Source organism: Toxorhynchites rutilus, unplaced genomic scaffold (assembly GCF_029784135.1).
Source record: "Toxorhynchites rutilus septentrionalis strain SRP unplaced genomic scaffold, ASM2978413v1 HiC_scaffold_94, whole genome shotgun sequence".
Classification (NCBI taxonomy): Eukaryota; Metazoa; Arthropoda; class Insecta; order Diptera; family Culicidae; genus Toxorhynchites; species Toxorhynchites rutilus.
In genome coordinates, this window is record NW_026600162.1 from 19,741 (window position 1) to 36,789 (window position 17,049).

Consider the following 17,049-nt stretch of genomic DNA (forward strand, 5'->3'; position numbering starts at 1 on the left):
GCCTTGTGGGAAGCCGTTTTCTGGGATTTTTAGAGAAGATTGGTGGTTGTTAATAACGGTTTTGAAAGACCGGTTTTCTAGAAAACTTTTAACGAAGAGACCTAATCTCCCACGAATCCCCCAGTCGAAAAGGCTTTTCAGCACTGGGTACCTCCATGCCCGATCGAAGGCCTTGGATAAATCCAGGGAAACAATATCAATGTGGTGTAATTTTTCAGTTGCGTCGTCTAGGATTTTTTCGATTGCTACAAGGCAATCTTCTGTACCTTTTCCCGCACGGAAGGCGAATTGTCTGGGATCAATCAGCTTATTTGACTCTAGAAAAGTCGTTAAGCGTCGATTGACCATTTTTTCCAAGACTTTCCCAACACAACTTAGGAGAGTGATGGGGCGGAAATTGTCAAGAAGATGGTTGTTCATGTCTGGTTTCGGGATACAGATCATTAAACCCTCTTTCCAGCAACTGGGGAGGGTTCCACTGTCCCAGACTTTGTTGAGGAGCTTCAGAAGTGCTTTTTTCCCGAGATGGGGTAGATTCTTAAGCATAGGGTAGCTGATGTCATCGGGTCCTGTGGATCCTTGTTTGACTTTGTTCAGTACCCAATCGAGCTCTTTGAGGGAGAGGTTTTTGTTGAAGTCAAATTCCACATCGGTATGAAAATCGATGGGAATTCTTTCGCATTCCGTTTTGTGGGTTAGAAAGGTTTGGTCGTAGTTTTGATTGGAGGAGGCGGAAGCAAAGAAATCTCCAAACGCCTCGGCGATGATTTTCCGGTCATTGGTGTATTGACCGTTAATTAGAAGATTATATTCTTTGCTTCTTTTCTTTCCATGAAGCCTGCCAATCTTACTCCATAACTCCTTTGTTGACGCGTTGGGATTAATTTCGCTGACGAATTTAACCCAACTGTTGTGCTTGGCTGTGTTGATAGCAGTCTTAGCTTCTTTGCGAGCCCTTTGGAACTCTGCAAGCAGAGTGGGTCTCAGTGGGCTGTCCGGATGGGCCTTTCTTAATTTGCGTAGGGCCTTACGTCGACCTTTGATCGCTGCCTTCAGCTCAGGCGACCACCATGGGACACATTTCCTGCCAGGGATGCCACTGGTTCTGGGGATGTGCACCATTGCAACTTCTAGGACAACTTTGGAGAATTCCTCGGCTGTCCAATCTCGTTTAGCGGAGAGGCGGTTTTCAATGTCAAACTGATAGCCAGCCCAGTCAGCGTATTCAAATTTCCATCTTGGCCTTGTTGAAAACTCTGGAGAAGTTTGGCCGAAGGAAGTGAAGATTGGAAAATGATCGCTTCCGCAAGTATCATCGTGGATGTTCCAAGAAAGTTTTGAAGATAGTTTGTCTGATACTATAGTGAGATCGATGGCTGAAGTAGTACCAGAATAATGGATTCTGGTGTGTTGGCCGTTGTTAAGAAGGAGAAGAGAATGGTCGGATATGAAATCCTCAATGATGGATCCTTTTCGATCGAGGTATGCACCTCCCCAGGCGTATGAGTGGGCGTTGAAATCACCCATAAGCATGATTGGGGCGGGAAGTTGGGCGAACAGATGGTCTAGTTGGCCGCGTAGAGTGTTCGGATCGGAATCATAAGTGATGTAGATGCTAACGACGGTGATTGGAAAGGGGTGTTTAATGCGCACTACCACTGCCTGAAGATCAGTGGTAATGGGAAGAAGATCATGTGGAGTGCCATCTTTGATTGCGATTGCAACTCCGTTTTTTGAGGGGTTGGGACCCTCTTTGAAGTATGTGATATATTTTGAGATGAAGTGTTTATCGAAGTTGTTTGGAGTCATAGTTTCTTGAAGGGCTATGACTGTGGGATTAGAGTTTGAAATAAGCATTTTCAGTTCTAGAATATTTCGTCGGATACTTCTGATGTTCCATTGTATCCCGAATTTCTGTGTTGGAGTGAATGTGTTGGTGTTTTTAACTCTAATTCCTAAGTCTTAATTGTGTGTATGTTTGAACTATTCAAAGAGAATTAGTTCGATGGTCCTTTACCCTTGGAAAGAGAAGCTTTCTTTGAGGTATTGGTGTTGTTTTTGTTTGGTGTAGAAGTCTTTGGAGTGTTTGTTGTGTTTGTGTTGTTTTTTGTTGAATGTGCGTTGCTGTTGTTGTTATTGTTGTTTTTTGTTTGATGTGTGTTGTTGTTGTTTTCTGTTGGTGTTGTGTTGTTATTTGTTGGTGGTGTAGTTCTTTGTTCATTCTTAGTTCTTTTCTTGTCCTTGTTTGTTTGGATTTCATCTTCGGATTTTTGATCTGAATCTGAAGATGATCCTTTCGCCATTTTTCTTTTATTTTTATTTTTGTTTGGAACATCAGAAGTGTCCATTGAAATGACTGATTCGTTTCCAGATTCCGTTGTTGAGCTGTCGGTTGTCGACTCTGTCATGGAAGTATCGATTGTAGTGTCAATTGGGGGAGTGCTTTCGCGGCTAGAAGAGGCCGAAGCGGCCGAGGCGCAGTTACATTTGCAGTTGCAGCTGGGTGTTGGCTTTTGCAAGTTGGAGAGTCTGTCTTGCAGAACACTTGCAAAAGTTGGTCCATTATTTTGACCGTTGTGTTTTTCTTTCGCCTCTTTGTAGGAGATACCATAATCGATTCTGATTTTTGTGATGTTGTTCTCGGTTTGCCATACGGGGCATTTCCTATTCGAAGAGGAATGGTCCCCTTGGCAATTCAAGCAAAATGCTGAAGCGTTGCAGGTTTTAATTCCATCCTTTTGTTCTGGATGTTCCTGTCCACAATTTCGGCAAAGCGGGTTCTCGCGTTTGCATCGTTTGCTAGTATGTCCAAATTTGTAACACTTAAAGCATTGCATTGGGTTGGGGTAGAAATTTCTAGTCCCAGCCCGAATAAATCCAAAATTAATGAAATCGGGAACAACAGTTCCACGAATCGTCAAAATAAGAGTGGCAGTTGGTACAACAATATTGTTCTCCTTTCTGGTGATGCGCTTGACATCGATCACACCTTGATCGGAAAGCTCTGTCACCAGTTCGGAATTCTTTGATGTCCATGACATCACGACAAGTAACAACACATTTGCGTTGGTTAAGGGTTGGGTGGTAAATCACTTCAATAGGGGTTTCATCAATTAATTTGTTGATTAAGAGGAGCTTACCAATGATATCTTCGTCCTTGGCCGTAAGGATATATTGCGTCCTCTTCTTGTCGTCTCGTTGCGGTCGCGCTGTGTAGTACTTCTTTCCTACAGCGTTGGCGATCGTCTTACTCACGACGAACGGGTTAGTCGGAATCACGTTCTCTCCTGTGGCACGTAGTAACAGGATCTGTAGGTTGCCGTTCAGTGGATCGGCCCATCTTGGAGCAGTACGTTGGGTAGGTTTACCCTCGTACAAATTTGTAGCCCGGCCTCCCGGAGGCCCGGAGCTACTTGAAGCCATGCTTCTGCTTGACTATACCTAGGTTATAGTCAGCAGGTACGGATATAAAACCACTAAAATTCCTTATGGGGGATATTCACTAAGGGGTATTTTCCCAGAAAATCACACTTTGTTCCGATAAAGCACTTTGAAAAGCCACCAACAGGTGCAGAAAATTTCAAATTACACTTAATCTAATATTTGCTTCAGTCACTTCACTGTTTGTATGCGTGGTTTTTTTTTTTTTTTCTTTTTAGATTTTATTTAATAATTAAGATTCACTATTAGCACTACAGAAAAAAACTGGCAACACTGCCCGAAAGAAAAAAGGGGGCGTGGCGTCAGTGACGCCGAAAAAGCGCGCGCTTTTTCCGGCGAACCGGTGAGCACCGCCACCGCAGTGAACGTTTGTTGATATCCTTTTCTGCTATCCTCGGGTTGCGATGCTGAAAATCAATTTGTATTTAGGACTAATCAAGCCTTCAGAAAGGCTGCTCTAAGCATTTGATTAGTTGTGCGAGAAAACTCCTATTTTTCCGTACTCTTTTACAAGGGCGCTAAAAACACGACCGAATCGGTTGAATGTCAGTAGCACCTTGTTGTTTTTTTCACGCTCTTTTTGCCTTTGACCGCTTGTTCGTTCATCTCGCTAGACCCGCCCCTTTGGCTGAGTCTGCCGATTTGTCTCTATCCTGTGAGCGTGTACCGCTAGAGTACAAAACGTCCGGACCCCGTAAAAAAAGATATCATTCTCGTTCAAACCGTACCCCAGTGTGGTTCTATCGCATCGACAAGACAACACAAGCAGCTATGTCTGGACGTGGCAAAGGAGGAAAAGTTAAGGGAAAGGCAAAGTCCCGCTCCAACCGTGCTGGTCTACAGTTCCCCGTCGGTCGTATTCACCGATTGCTCCGCAAGGGTAACTATGCCGAGCGGGTTGGTGCTGGTGCACCAGTATACTTAGCCGCGGTTATGGAGTACCTGGCCGCCGAAGTGCTCGAGTTGGCTGGCAATGCCGCCCGCGACAACAAGAAAACCCGCATCATCCCCCGTCATCTACAGCTTGCCATCCGCAACGACGAGGAGCTGAACAAACTGCTGTCCGGAGTTACCATCGCTCAGGGCGGAGTACTGCCAAACATCCAGGCTGTTCTGTTGCCCAAGAAGACCGAAAAGAAAGCTTAAATGTTCTTTTCTGTGAGATCACACAAGAAACATAAAAAACCGTCCTTCTCAGGACGACAAAACTATTTCGAAAGAGTTTATAATGAAATCCCATGGTGACTTTTTTTTCTTTTTAATTTGACATAAATTCTCTTTATTTCTTAATTTTGTTTGCATTATAATAATAATACTACATTTCAAGTGATCAACCTAGGGGTTCTACATCTTTAAGTTGTAAATCCCATCGCGTTGTTAACTAGAGGCGAATGGACTGAAAATATATATTGTTATTGTATATTGTTATTACTTACCCGTTCGGGTTTCCTCGGATAGTAGTTCGTTTAGATAAGGTACATTTTTTTCCTACATACTTATCTCACTTCTTAACTGGGCGAAACTAGGCAAAATATTCACCTGCCCCCGGGCTTCTGAATGTCAAAGGGGAACTAGGCTCTGCGGAATGCACGTGTCTGTACAGGCGCTTGCTGCTTGGTCCTGAGCAACGAATACACTTTGGAAGTCGGCGATGGATGAAGAAGAGGCCGTCCCGCGCATGCGCATGTGTTGTTTTCGTCGATGCAAAGCTCTGTGCATGTCAATTGATAAATCTACCTACTTGACCAAACATCTTAGTCTACTATTTACAAAAACACTGTTGTCAACACATTGTCAAATTTCACGTCTAGGGTAGTATCCGGGCAGATTCATTCATGAACCTCTGTCGTTCTTGTCCAGGGAGTTGCCGTTTCTGGCCTTGAGAAAAAAAAAAAACCCTTGGGGACAAACTCTAACTATTCTGTTGGAGAAAACTTTTATGCGTAACTCTCTTCGCAGAAATAGGAGTAGTGGTCCTGAAAAGGACCGATGTTAATTTTTTGTATGTATTTTTAAAAAAATGGCTCGTTTAAGCGCGTTCTCCTCGGATACGACGTGCTAGCTGGATGTCCTTTGGCATAATGGTGACGCGTTTTGCGTGAATAGCACACAAGTTGGTATCTTCGAAAAGGCCGACCAAATATGCCTCGCTTGCCTCCTGCAGTGCCATAACGGCGGAACTTTGGAAGCGCAAGTCGGTTTTGAAGTCTTGGGCAATTTCGCGAACCAAACGCTGGAACGGAAGCTTGCGGATCAGTAATTCGGTCGACTTCTGATAGCGACGAATTTCACGCAGAGCAACGGTTCCCGGTCGGTAGCGATGAGGCTTCTTCACACCTCCTGTGGCTGGGGCGCTTTTCCGAGCTGCCTTCGTGGCTAGCTGCTTACGCGGTGCCTTACCACCGGTAGATTTACGAGCAGTCTGCTTGGTACGAGCCATTACAACGGGCGATACGAATACGATACGTTCTACGTTTTCTCAACGAAGCGAGCGAGGTTCTCACGGTACGAGAGCAGAGGTAGCAATATGTTGGAAAAAATGTCCGTACGTAGCTTTTATGCTCTTTATACTTGGATGTATAGTGGTGCCGACAGCTGTAGCCAATCACGACCAAGCATCGTGTGCGGATGCACCCAAGCGAGAGGGTATAAATAGTGCGCGCGTGATTTTTTTCTTCATTATACTCGTTCGACGCTCAGATCGACAAGCGCCTGTGCTTTCGTCAGTAACTTTCTTTCCCATTAACCAACATGACTGGACGCGGCAAGGGAGGCAAAGGACTCGGTAAAGGAGGAGCAAAGCGTCATCGCAAGGTACTGCGTGACAACATCCAGGGTATCACGAAACCCGCTATCCGTCGTCTAGCCCGCCGTGGGGGCGTCAAACGTATCTCTGGTCTGATTTACGAAGAAACCCGAGGAGTGCTGAAGGTATTCCTGGAGAATGTTATTCGTGACGCTGTCACCTACACCGAACATGCCAAGCGTAAAACAGTGACTGCTATGGATGTCGTATACGCGCTGAAACGTCAGGGACGTACCCTATACGGGTTTGGAGGTTAACAAATACCCCCAAAACAAAACGGTCCTTTTTAGGACCACAACATGTTTGTCACCAAAAGAGTTTATCAATTTTAGTTTCTTAACAAAAAAAAACCACCACCACACTACCACCTACACAACTACATTTCATTTGAAAAAAAAAAAAAAAAAACAAACAAACAAAAATAAAACCTTGACTCACACCACATACCAACTCGCATATCAATTGGCTTAATAATACAAACGATTTTTTTCATTTGGCAGACTTATCTCACTTCTTAACTAGGCGAACCTAGCCAGAATTTTCACCTGCCCCCGGGCTTCTGAATGCCAAAGGGGGACTAGGCTCTGCGGAATGCACGTATCTGCATGCTCGTGCTGTTTTAGTCCTGACCGAGGAATTGTCGGACAATCGCGCAGGTGCTAAGGATGACCGACTTTTGGATGCCGGCCAATTCCTTCTCGATGTTCAACACCTTTAGCGCTTCCAGAAGTGTCTTCGGGATAATTCCAGTTCCAGAGAGAACGACTGGAACAATTCTTGGGACCTCCCTTAGCCCCCACAGTTCCTTGAGCTCCACGGCCAATGGTCGGTACTTGCAGATTTTGCGACCGTGGGTCTCCTCCAGATTCTGGTTCAGTGGAATAGCGACATCGATGATGGTGACTTTGCGGTCGCTCTTGTCGTAAACCATTATATCTGGGCGGTTGTGGTGGATCGAGAGGTCGGTCAGAACAGTGCGATCCCAGTACAGCTTGAAACGGTCATTTTCCAGGACAGGTGCAGGCAGGTACCGGTAGTTTGGTACGTTGTCTTCCAGTAGAGCACATTGGAGCGCCAGTTGTCGATGAACAATACGGGCCACGTTGTTGTGGCGCTCGGTGTAGGCTGCGTTGGCCAAAACGGGACAGCCTCCCATAATGTGCTCTATGTTTTCACCTGGTTGATGGCACATCCGGCAAATGTCATCAACGTCTTGATGCCAGACGTACCGCCTGCAGTTTCTCGTCGGCATTATCCTGTCCTGGATGGCTATCATGTCGGCTTCTACTACTGAAGAGAGTTCACCACGCGTTAGCCACAGATTAGATGCGGCCTTGTCGACGTGTGGCCGGTCCAGTTGATGGGGGTGGGCACCATGCACTGCCTTCTGCTTCCAAGCTGCAATCTTCTCCTCCACTGTCTGCAGATTGCAGTTGAGTTGGTACTCCGCTTGCGCCAAGTGCAGAGCGCTGTATCCTCTGTCGGCGGCGCAGACAGCCCGGTATAGCGCGTTTTGGTTGGCGCGTTCTGCGAAGTACTCGCGCAGTTGTCGTACCTGGGCAACACACAGTGCAGAAATGTCGACGATTCCAAGTCCCCCTTCTTTGCGTGGTAGTGAAACTCTCTCCAGTGCCGATTGAGGATGGTGCATTCCGGCCTCTTTGAATGCTTTCCTCATCCTCCTCTCAAGGTCCTCTAGGTTAGTTTTGCTCCATTTGACTACACCAAAACTGAAGGTCAGCAGGGGAACCGCGAATGTGTTGATCGCGCGTACCTTGTTCCCCGCGTTGAGGAAAGTCCTCAGGACACAGTTCACTCGACTCAAGAACTTGTCTCGCAGCTCCGTCTTGATGTCGGAGTGGCGAATCCCGGTGAGCTGTCGGAATCCAAGATATTTATAGGATTCGCCACGAACCATGTCTCTTATAAACTCGCCGTCATAGACCTCGTAGCCTCCGGATTCGGTAAGTTGTCCTTTCAGCAGGTGGACACAGCGACACTTGTCGAGGCCGAACTCCATACAGATGTCCCTGCTTATGTCTTCGACAACCCGGATAGCTACACCTAGACGCTGACGTGAATCAGCGTAGACCTTGAGATCGTCCATGTAAAAGGTATGGGTCACTTCTTCGTGGGCGCCGTCGCCATACCTTATTTTATAGCCATGACCGTTTCTATTGAGCGTCCTACTGAGGGGGTTCAGTGCCAGACAAAACCAAAGCGGGCTGAAAGAGTCGCCTTGGAATATCCCCCTCTTTATCTGCAGCGTTCTAGACTGCAACACATTTTCCCCATCACTGAGGTGCAGAGACGTACTCCACTGCCTCATCGCATGCTGCAGGAACCTAACGACGACGGGATCAATTTTGTAGAGCTCCAATACCCGGACGAGAAACGAGTGAGGTATGGAGTCATAAGCCTTCCTGTAATCGATGTAGGCCATACTTAGGTTCCGCTGGTTATATACCGCCTGGCCGACTATGGCTGCGTCGATGATGGCCTGGTCTTTGCAGCCATGCGTATTTTTCCTGCATCCTTTCTGCTCTTCTGCGATGATGTGATGCTGTTCGCAGTGAGCAGAAACTTTGGCGGTAATTATGCTGCTCAGTATTTTGTACAGACTCGATAGGCACGTTATCGGTCTGTACTTTGATGGGTTCAATGTGTTGCTGTCTTTCGGGAGGAGGAAGGTGACGCCACGGGTGGCGAATTCAGGAAGGTTGTGTGGGTCACGTAGCACCTTGTTGAAGCACTCAGCTATCTTTGGATGTGCGACGGTCAGCTTCTTGTGCCAAAAGTTCTGGACACCATCGGGGCCCGGTGCTGCCCAGTTCCTCAGGTACCGCGAGGCTTCGCGGACATCGTTCTCTCCGACGATGATAGCTGGCATCTCTCCAATTTCACCACAACTCTCCTCCTCCCGTCTTAACCACATTTGCCCGTCGCGATGTTCTACTGGGGTCTCCCAAATACCAGCCCAGAAGTTCGTCACATCGCTAATATCTGGCAAACCTTCGCGGTAGTCGGGCTTCTCGTCGCTAATGTGGTCGTAGAACGCTTTTTCGTTATCTCTGAACATCCGATTTTGTTCCTGGCGCTTTGCAGAGTCAGAGTAACGTTTCAGCCGTTTAGTTAGGACGCTCAATTGCTGTACCAGTGTGTCGAGTTTTTCCGTCAGCTGGTGAGCTCCCAGCTGGCGAAGTTCAGTAGGCCGCACGATCACAGCAACTTGGCGACATAATTTCGCCGATCTGCTGCCTCTTTTGTACGCCATCAGTCTTCCAATTGCGGCGCGCTTGTTTAGGATCCGTTGCTCCAATCTCCTTCGCCATGGAGGCTCACGCCTTTCACGGAGATGTTGGAGCAGTCCGCCTCTTGGCCTAATACGGTATCCTAAACTTTTGGCGGTCGCCACAGCAGCACAGTAAACTTTCAGTTGCAGCTCCTCCATGTTCTCAGCATCAACCAAGTGCAGCGGAAGAACGTGCTCGTTCATGAGCTTTACTGCACTTGTCAGCCTGCGGGAATGCTGCAACTTCGGGATCCTGGGGCGCGACAAAGGGTCCGTGTCGCGGAACTGTGAGATCGCCTCGTCGTAATGGAAGACCAGATCGCGTAGTAGTTGTTGATCTGGCTGTGGATCTTCCGGCTCAGGGGGTTGTTGTACTGTGGCCTCCACTGGTGCTGATTCGCGTGCCCCACTCGCGAATGAATTGCTCAGCCGTACTGAACTTCGTCTCGACACATCGCTTGCTCTGCTTGTTCTGGAGCTTAGTTCTCTCTGCACCTGCTGCTTGATCTCGTCGACTTGCGTTTGGGAGAGCATATTGTTGCGTACAATCGCTCTACGCCTCGCGTTCATCGCGTTTTGGTCAAGCCTCCCGACGAACTCTGGATACGCTTCCTCGAACATTGCGAGTATTCGAGGGCGACCGCTCATGTCCGTCTCCAAAGCAGTGCAGATGTAATAGGCGCGGATCACGAATTCATTCATTTCATGTGTCCACATGATCCGTCGCCTAGTAGTACCCACAAGTGTGGACGACTGTCGTCTGACAGTCGCAACACGCCTCGTAGGCGCAGCGTTTCGTTGGTGATGTCGATGGCTGCTGTTTCCGTGTGGCGGTAGCTCTTCGGGTTGAACCCGGCTGGTGGCCCGCTCTTGCACATCGCCCTCCAGCCGCTGGCCGCTCGCTCTTACGCCCGTTCCAGGACCAGCTCCAGTTCGGGGACCCTCCTCGGGCGATCGCATTCTGAGTATTCTTCGTGAACGTAGCTCCATTTTCTGGGTGTATCTCCTTTGCCCGGGAGACAGCGGGTTGGCAAGGCCTCCATGACCCGGGAGGCCTTCCCCGGGAGAGATATAGCGCTCTGACTCGCTCGCACCCCCTCACTTAGCCACTTTCGACACCCGTTCTCGGAGCCAAGACCAGGTGTGTGTTTCCAGTTCACGCCCGATCTAAAAATGTCGTCATATGATCTTCGTGGAGGCGTGAGATAGGAACATTTGATACCAACAGGTAGGCTCCTACCCTAGTGTTGATCCCCATTTGAGAACCTCCCGTTTCCAGTTCACGCCCGATCTAAAAATGTCGTCATATGATCTTCGTGGAGGCGTGAGATAGGAACATTTGAGACCAACAGGTAGGCTCCTACCCTAGTGTTGATCCCCATTTGAGAACCTTCATTTTGTATTTTTTGTTTGTTTGTTAGTTTGGTTTTTTTTTTTAATTTTGTATTCGATTGTATTTTGTAAACCGTTGCACATAGTAACATATACAGTATATTCTCGTGTTTCTGTCGATAGAAACATTCGAGCGGGATTGAGAATTGAAATTGAGAACTACATAAAATGTTTCAATTTTTACAACTAATTTCATTAGTGTATCCAGCTGACCACGTGGCGTCTGAGACGAGACCAGCCAATAGATGGGGAGCCCCCACCGGTGATTGGTTGATTTTTGTAAACAAATCACTTCTACGCGGTTGCCAATTTTGTTCTTTGCCTCTACTTAAGGTGAAGGTGGAAGCTAGCCATGGTAGTAGTATAGGTAAACCCACGTGTAAAAATTGGGTAATAGTGTTTGTGAGAGAAGAGCAAAGCACACGTAAATAGATCAATTCACTTATCAGACTGTGTGGCGCTACATTGACACGAGTCTTTGAATAAATTTGAAAATAAAAATAACAATTCAATACTGTAAATGTAAAATGTACGAACGATATGTTCCCACGAACAATTGCGGATATAAATATGTATAGAAGGTGTATCTGTATATGAAGTAAAATTCTGATTATACGCGAGCGTAACATGAGCAAATTTATAAGACATGCGAATTGGGGCCCTTTTGGTATTAACAAGTTCTTCCGCATAGTAACTCGATGTGGATAATTCCTTAATGTTTCCTTCGTTGATCGTATTGTTTTCACATACTCACGTTGGAGAGCCTTAACGCTCTTCGTTGGCCGAGGCATTTTGATTGAATGTAATACTTTTCCGTTTACTGTTTTTGAAAGCATAGGCGGTGTTCCGAGCTCTACAATACAATTTTCTTACCCAATGTTAAAGTTGCTAGAACTTACATTATAGACCCATTAAACGTAGAAATAATAATTGTATTGATATCAACACAATTTTATTCTATTGATTTTAATTACATGAAACGCTATGACTCAGAAATAACATGTTATTGAGTGGTTTTTATAGCTGTTTCGACGATCTTGTCTGGCATCAGTGTCGAAAAAATAACGATGCTTTCAACAATACAAACAAAACCATTGCCGAAGATTGAGAAATGAAAATTTAACTTTCAGAGCACTAGCTCGAGTTTTACGACGTTTTTCACTATACATCTATATATATCGACAAGAAAACAAGAAAAAGAAAAGGAAGTTCCTAGAAATCCTTTTATATAATCTTTTTCTGCCCCATCTAAAAAAAAGCATTAATTCTTAATTTACCAAGAATACAGCATATAAGAATATTAGAAATATGCAAACTTTATATTCCAAAATCTTTATCATCTGATAATTATCTAAAAGGTCGTTATACATTCTTCTCTTCGATAAAAGACCCGAAAAACACGCAACAACTGCATGAAATGTAAAAAATATGTTTGTTTCGAGCATGCAGTTATGCAATGTTCTGATTCTTACTCCAATGAAACCACAATCTATTAATACGCTTTTATGTTATTTTATAGCTCCTTATACTTCCATGAATTATGTTCAGTTGCTTACTTTTTATTAACAAGAGTGAAAAATTCGAATTTCGTTATTTGTGTTGGAGTGTCAAAAATTACTCTGTCTTGAGGAGGCTGATTTAGATGACTATTAAAACTTAATAAAGACGACAAAAACATATTTTTTGGAGTTTTTCATTCAATCATACCCTCTTCTTCAAATAAATGCCAACGAAGCCTGAAAAATACACAATAGCAACATTACAGAGAAGTTCAATTTTCGGTCTGTGACACCGTGCGCGAGTATACGTGTTATGATTTTGCACGCGAGTACAGGAGGGTTAAGCAATTTAAAACTGCCTTAGGGTCGACTAATCTGATAGAGAATAGCTGACCTCATACAAACTAACATCGTATCCAGATGTCGACACCATTCCGCCGTCAACGCGAATAAGTAGAAGCATACACAAAATTGGCAACAGTGTAGAATTGGTTTGTTTACAAAAATCAACCAATCAGCGGCGGGGGTTCCCCCTGTATTGGCAGTGTCTCGTCCCAGACACCATGTGATCAGATGGATACACTAATGAAATTAGTTGTAAACATTTAAATATTTGATGTAATTCTCACTCTCACTCTGTTGCCAATGTTGCAATTTTGTGTGTGTTACTACTTATTCGCGTAGATTAGATGGCATTGAGCTTCGTATTACAAGTTGGGGGAGTTTGCATGACTATATGTGTTTGTAGCAGAAATGAACACATTTTTAAAATAAAAATTATTTTCCCAAATCAAAGTAGTACTCTATGTAAATGAAAATTACTTTTGTCTGCAAGCGATGAAAAAATGTCATACAAAAATTGTGTATAAAAATAATTTTACATTACAGTTGTGAGTTTTGGTGAGAATATCTTAAAATTTGTAGAAAATAGTTTAAATTATGGTCAGAACAACGTACTTCAAGTAATTAAATAATGCAAAGAAAAAAATTTCATACAAATTTTAACAATTCAAAATTGCCTTCGGACCGACTAATCTGATAGAGAATAGTTTGTTGCCTCATACAAATTGATGTCGTATCCAGATGTCGACACCATACCGCCGTCCTCGCGAATCGCGCCTGGCAGTACAAACTGCACTGCACTAAATGCTGAATCATCTGAAGATGGACAGTCCTCCCTCCCTGGGAAAGGTATCTTCAAGGAAGAAACCTAAAAATCAATCTCAATCCAACCGAACACACTTCATCCCAATCGATTGCTTTTCATGAACCCACCACCCCTAACAAACCTACTCCTGTTATCGAAAGAAAACAAAAAAAATATATATATATTCGAATGAATCGATTATTGTAAAATGCCCCAACGATGATTGATCCATAATCGAGTAAACGAAAAATTTAGACATCTCTAGCCGTGGATATGACGGTTTGCACCTGGTCGAAGAAAATGCGAAAGTAAACAACAATATTTGATTGTAGTTTTACACAATATTCTATGATAAGTGGAAAACAATAAAATAAACTCTTTTGCTTTAAAACAATATTGATAGTCCTGAAAAGGACTGAATTTGATTTCTCGTGTTGTGCTGTTGTTTTAGTCGGACCACTACTACTGGCTACGTTGTTCACTTTTTGGCAGCGGTAGCTTTTTTCGGAGCTGCTGCTGCTTTCTTTGGCTTTGGCGTTTTCGGTTTCTGTGCGGCGGTTTTCGAGGGTTTCGTTGGCTTTTGCTTCGGGGCGGTAGCAGCAGCTTTCTTCACACTGCCGGTCTTCTTGGCAGCCTTGGCACTCGCTGCCTTGGTTTTCTTCTCGCTGGCCACCACCTTCTTCACAGCAGCAGCAGCAGCAGCAGCTTTCGGTTTTTTGGCTGCGGTTGCTGTATTTTTCTCCCCGGTAGCAGCGGCAGCTTTCTTCTTGCCAGCAGCAGCGGTAGCCTTTTTCGGCTTCTTCTCGGCGGCTGCCTTCTTGGATTTCTTATCCCCGGAAGCGGTACCCTTTTTCGCTGCTGCTGGTGCTTTCTTAGCCGACGAGCCACTCTTCTTCTCCCCGGTGAACTCCTTTTTGGCCTTTGGGGGGATCTTGAACGAGCCCGACGCACCAGTGCCCTTCGTTTGCACAAACAGGCCCTTGACGACACCGTTCTTCAGCGCTTTCTTGATGAACGGAGTTAGCTTCGCCACATCCGCCTTGTAGTTGCCGGCCAGGTATTTCTTGATGGCCTGCAGCGATGAACCGTTGCGCTCCTTCAGCGTCCTGATGGCGGCCACTATCATCTCGTTAACCGGTGGATGGTTGGCGGGCTTTTTCGGCTTCTTCGCTGCTGCTGCTGCCGCCGCTGATTTGCCGCCTGCCTTTTTCGGCGATTTCTCACTGCCCACGGCTGGTGCCGCCAACGGGCTCTCGCCGACTGCCTCGGTAGCTGCGTTATTGTCCGACATCTCTCTGCTTCCTCTGCTGCTTTTTCAGCGCTTTTCCCTGTTTTGTTTTGTTTCGTTCCGTACCGTTACGGTCTGTGTCTTCTCCTAATACTGCGTGCGTGCGTGCGAGCGAGCTGTATTAAAGAGCGGAGTTTGTAATTTCCAAAAATTGCTACCCCGCTGAAGGTCCACTTTCGGCGGCTGTGTTAGGGATGCGGTCGGGTGACGTGCTCGTTTTGTGCTCGCACTATGCTAGGTACTGTTTCGGAGCGCCAACTTTTCTAGAGGCCATTTCGTCCCCTCTGGTGGCCTCTAGTGGCCAAAGCCACATACTCTATCTATCTGTGATAGTCCCCGGTCACAATGGGACGCATCCGATGTCCAGCGCAGACCAATAAAGGGACGAAATTCGATCCCGAACAGCACTGTGCCGTCTCACACCGGGTGCAATCCGACGGAAGTGTTCCGTTTCCGGCCAATCGCCCGATCGGACCGTTTCGAATTACCACAGCTCGGCGGGTGGGAAAGTTTCCCTACAGAATGGTGCATTGGTTGTTCGGATCCGGGTAAGCGGTCAGCCCCTAGTGACCGGCCAAGAAGTACCATCCGCGCCAGCAGCCGTTCTCAATAGCATGACAGCTGCTAGTCCATCCGCCGCCGCCGCGGACAGATGCCCACGATGGTCCTACCGGAATTAAATATTAAATATTATTTTGTGACCTGCTAGGAGTAGGGTCAGTGCCGGAATAAAATTACCACGATTCGAATTTAATTTGGAGAATATAATTTTCCTATAAATTCATCAAATTCATATTACAGTGATTTCAGTAAATATAGTAAATAAATTGCTTACGACTAAATCCCTTCACTATTCTTCCAGTCCTTCAGTCTTTCAGCTGTGTTCATCTAGCGTAACCTAGTCCCTAATCCGTATTACCAAGATTAAGCTCTGGACATTGTAGCTATATATTAAGAATAAGGCTCACCACTAGTGTCAAGACATTATAAGCAGCATTCAAGCACTGTATATATATATAAAAAAAAAAAAAAAGGTTCACGTGGAACTACCTTAGCTTAGCAATCATTCGTTTGTATTGATTAAATTCTTGATTGAATGAAACAGTTTCCAAATTCAATTGAGTTCAATATATTTGCTCTGTGAGTGAAAAAAATGAACAAATGCCGTGTAAAGTCAATTCATTTATTGTGATTGATTGTTCTTCGTTACAAGTAAATTTAATGACGGACCTTTTACGTTTGGTATGATGACTAGAACAAAATATATGTACGGAAGAATTATCAAACGTTTGATGAACCAGCCTAAGGCTGAAAATCTTTCCAATAAAGACAAAAAAAAAAATTATCAAACGATTATTTTATTTTACATTTCCCTCTGAAGTTTACATCCCAAAAGTGTACATACTTCTCGAATCTCGAATTTGCTTGAAACTGGGAAGTTCATTCGCTTCTAGTGGCTGCACGATTTTCCCAGGTTCCTAAGTTTAGAAGATCATGTTAGGACAGACATATTCCACTCTGCACAAAGGCAAGCGAGGACAAAAGTACTCGCAGTTTGCATTTATTTGCAGAGCCGATTTCCCCAGAAACCTCGGTTTTGAAGTCTGTGTTAGGGAAACACATTTCAATCGGAACAAAAATACCCCCGATTTGTATGAATTCGCAATGCCGATTTCCCCACGCTTCATGGATTATGAAGTCTGTGTTAGGGAAACACATTCCAGTCGGAAGGGAAGGTATTGAATTAGAGAGACTTTAAACTCTGAGAGTTCATTCGTCTCTAATCCAGTCGGAACAAAAATACCCCGACTTGCATGAATTTGAAATACCGATTTCTCCAGGCACCTTGGTTCAGAAATCTCTATTAGGGAACACATTTCGGTGGGAACAAAAGCTCCCCCTACTTTCGTGTGTTCTTTTTCTTCTTTTTGGCTTTAAGAGGGTTTAAACTTTTCAGTTCACTCGCCTCTAGGCTCTTTCGTGTGCTTGCAATGCCGATTTCGCTGCTTGGTTTTAAAGTCTGTGTTAGGGAACATTTTTCGATGAGAACAAAAGTCCCCCTACTTTCATGTATTTGCAATGCCGATTTCCCCAAGGCTGCTTGGTTTTGATGGTTGTGTTAGGGAAACCGTAAATCGGGCCAATCAAAACGATGCAGTTAGGGCGTTTAGATAACGCCCTAAA

At 45.2% G+C, this 17,049-nt stretch overlaps 4 protein-coding genes across 4 annotated transcripts; 2 read left to right on the forward strand and 2 right to left on the reverse strand.

The window, feature by feature from the left end:
• The first annotated feature begins 4,165 nt into the window (after positions 1 to 4,165).
• On the forward strand, positions 4,166 to 4,622 carry LOC129782488 (histone H2A). Its single transcript, XM_055789642.1, has one exon. The coding sequence runs from the start codon at positions 4,213 to 4,215 to the stop codon at positions 4,585 to 4,587; it is 375 nt and encodes a 124-aa protein (XP_055645617.1). The 5' UTR covers positions 4,166 to 4,212; the 3' UTR covers positions 4,588 to 4,622.
• A 305-nt stretch (positions 4,623 to 4,927) lies between these two features.
• On the reverse strand, positions 4,928 to 5,917 carry LOC129782490 (histone H3). Its single transcript, XM_055789644.1, has one exon. It carries the CDS (start codon positions 5,879 to 5,881, stop codon positions 5,471 to 5,473), a length of 411 nt encoding a protein of 136 aa, XP_055645619.1. The 5' UTR covers positions 5,882 to 5,917; the 3' UTR covers positions 4,928 to 5,470.
• A 223-nt stretch (positions 5,918 to 6,140) lies between these two features.
• LOC129782493 (histone H4) lies at positions 6,141 to 6,604 on the forward strand. Its single transcript, XM_055789646.1, has one exon. The coding sequence runs from the start codon at positions 6,193 to 6,195 to the stop codon at positions 6,502 to 6,504; it is 312 nt and encodes a 103-aa protein (XP_055645621.1). The 5' UTR covers positions 6,141 to 6,192; the 3' UTR covers positions 6,505 to 6,604.
• A 7,368-nt stretch (positions 6,605 to 13,972) lies between these two features.
• On the reverse strand, positions 13,973 to 15,012 carry LOC129782494 (histone H1B-like). Its single transcript, XM_055789647.1, has one exon. It carries the CDS (start codon positions 14,866 to 14,868, stop codon positions 14,056 to 14,058), a length of 813 nt encoding a protein of 270 aa, XP_055645622.1. The 5' UTR covers positions 14,869 to 15,012; the 3' UTR covers positions 13,973 to 14,055.
• Between the last annotated feature and the right edge of the window lie 2,037 nt (positions 15,013 to 17,049).

Bases quoted from the DNA above. Each gene is read 5' to 3' on its own strand.
- LOC129782488 (XM_055789642.1), top strand. From the start codon at position 4,213: ATGTCTGGACGTGGCAAAGGAGGAAAAGTTAAGGGAAAGGCAAAGTCC.
- LOC129782490 (XM_055789644.1), bottom strand. From the start codon at position 5,881: ATGGCTCGTACCAAGCAGACTGCTCGTAAATCTACCGGTGGTAAGGCA.
- LOC129782493 (XM_055789646.1), top strand. From the start codon at position 6,193: ATGACTGGACGCGGCAAGGGAGGCAAAGGACTCGGTAAAGGAGGAGCA.
- LOC129782494 (XM_055789647.1), bottom strand. From the start codon at position 14,868: ATGTCGGACAATAACGCAGCTACCGAGGCAGTCGGCGAGAGCCCGTTG.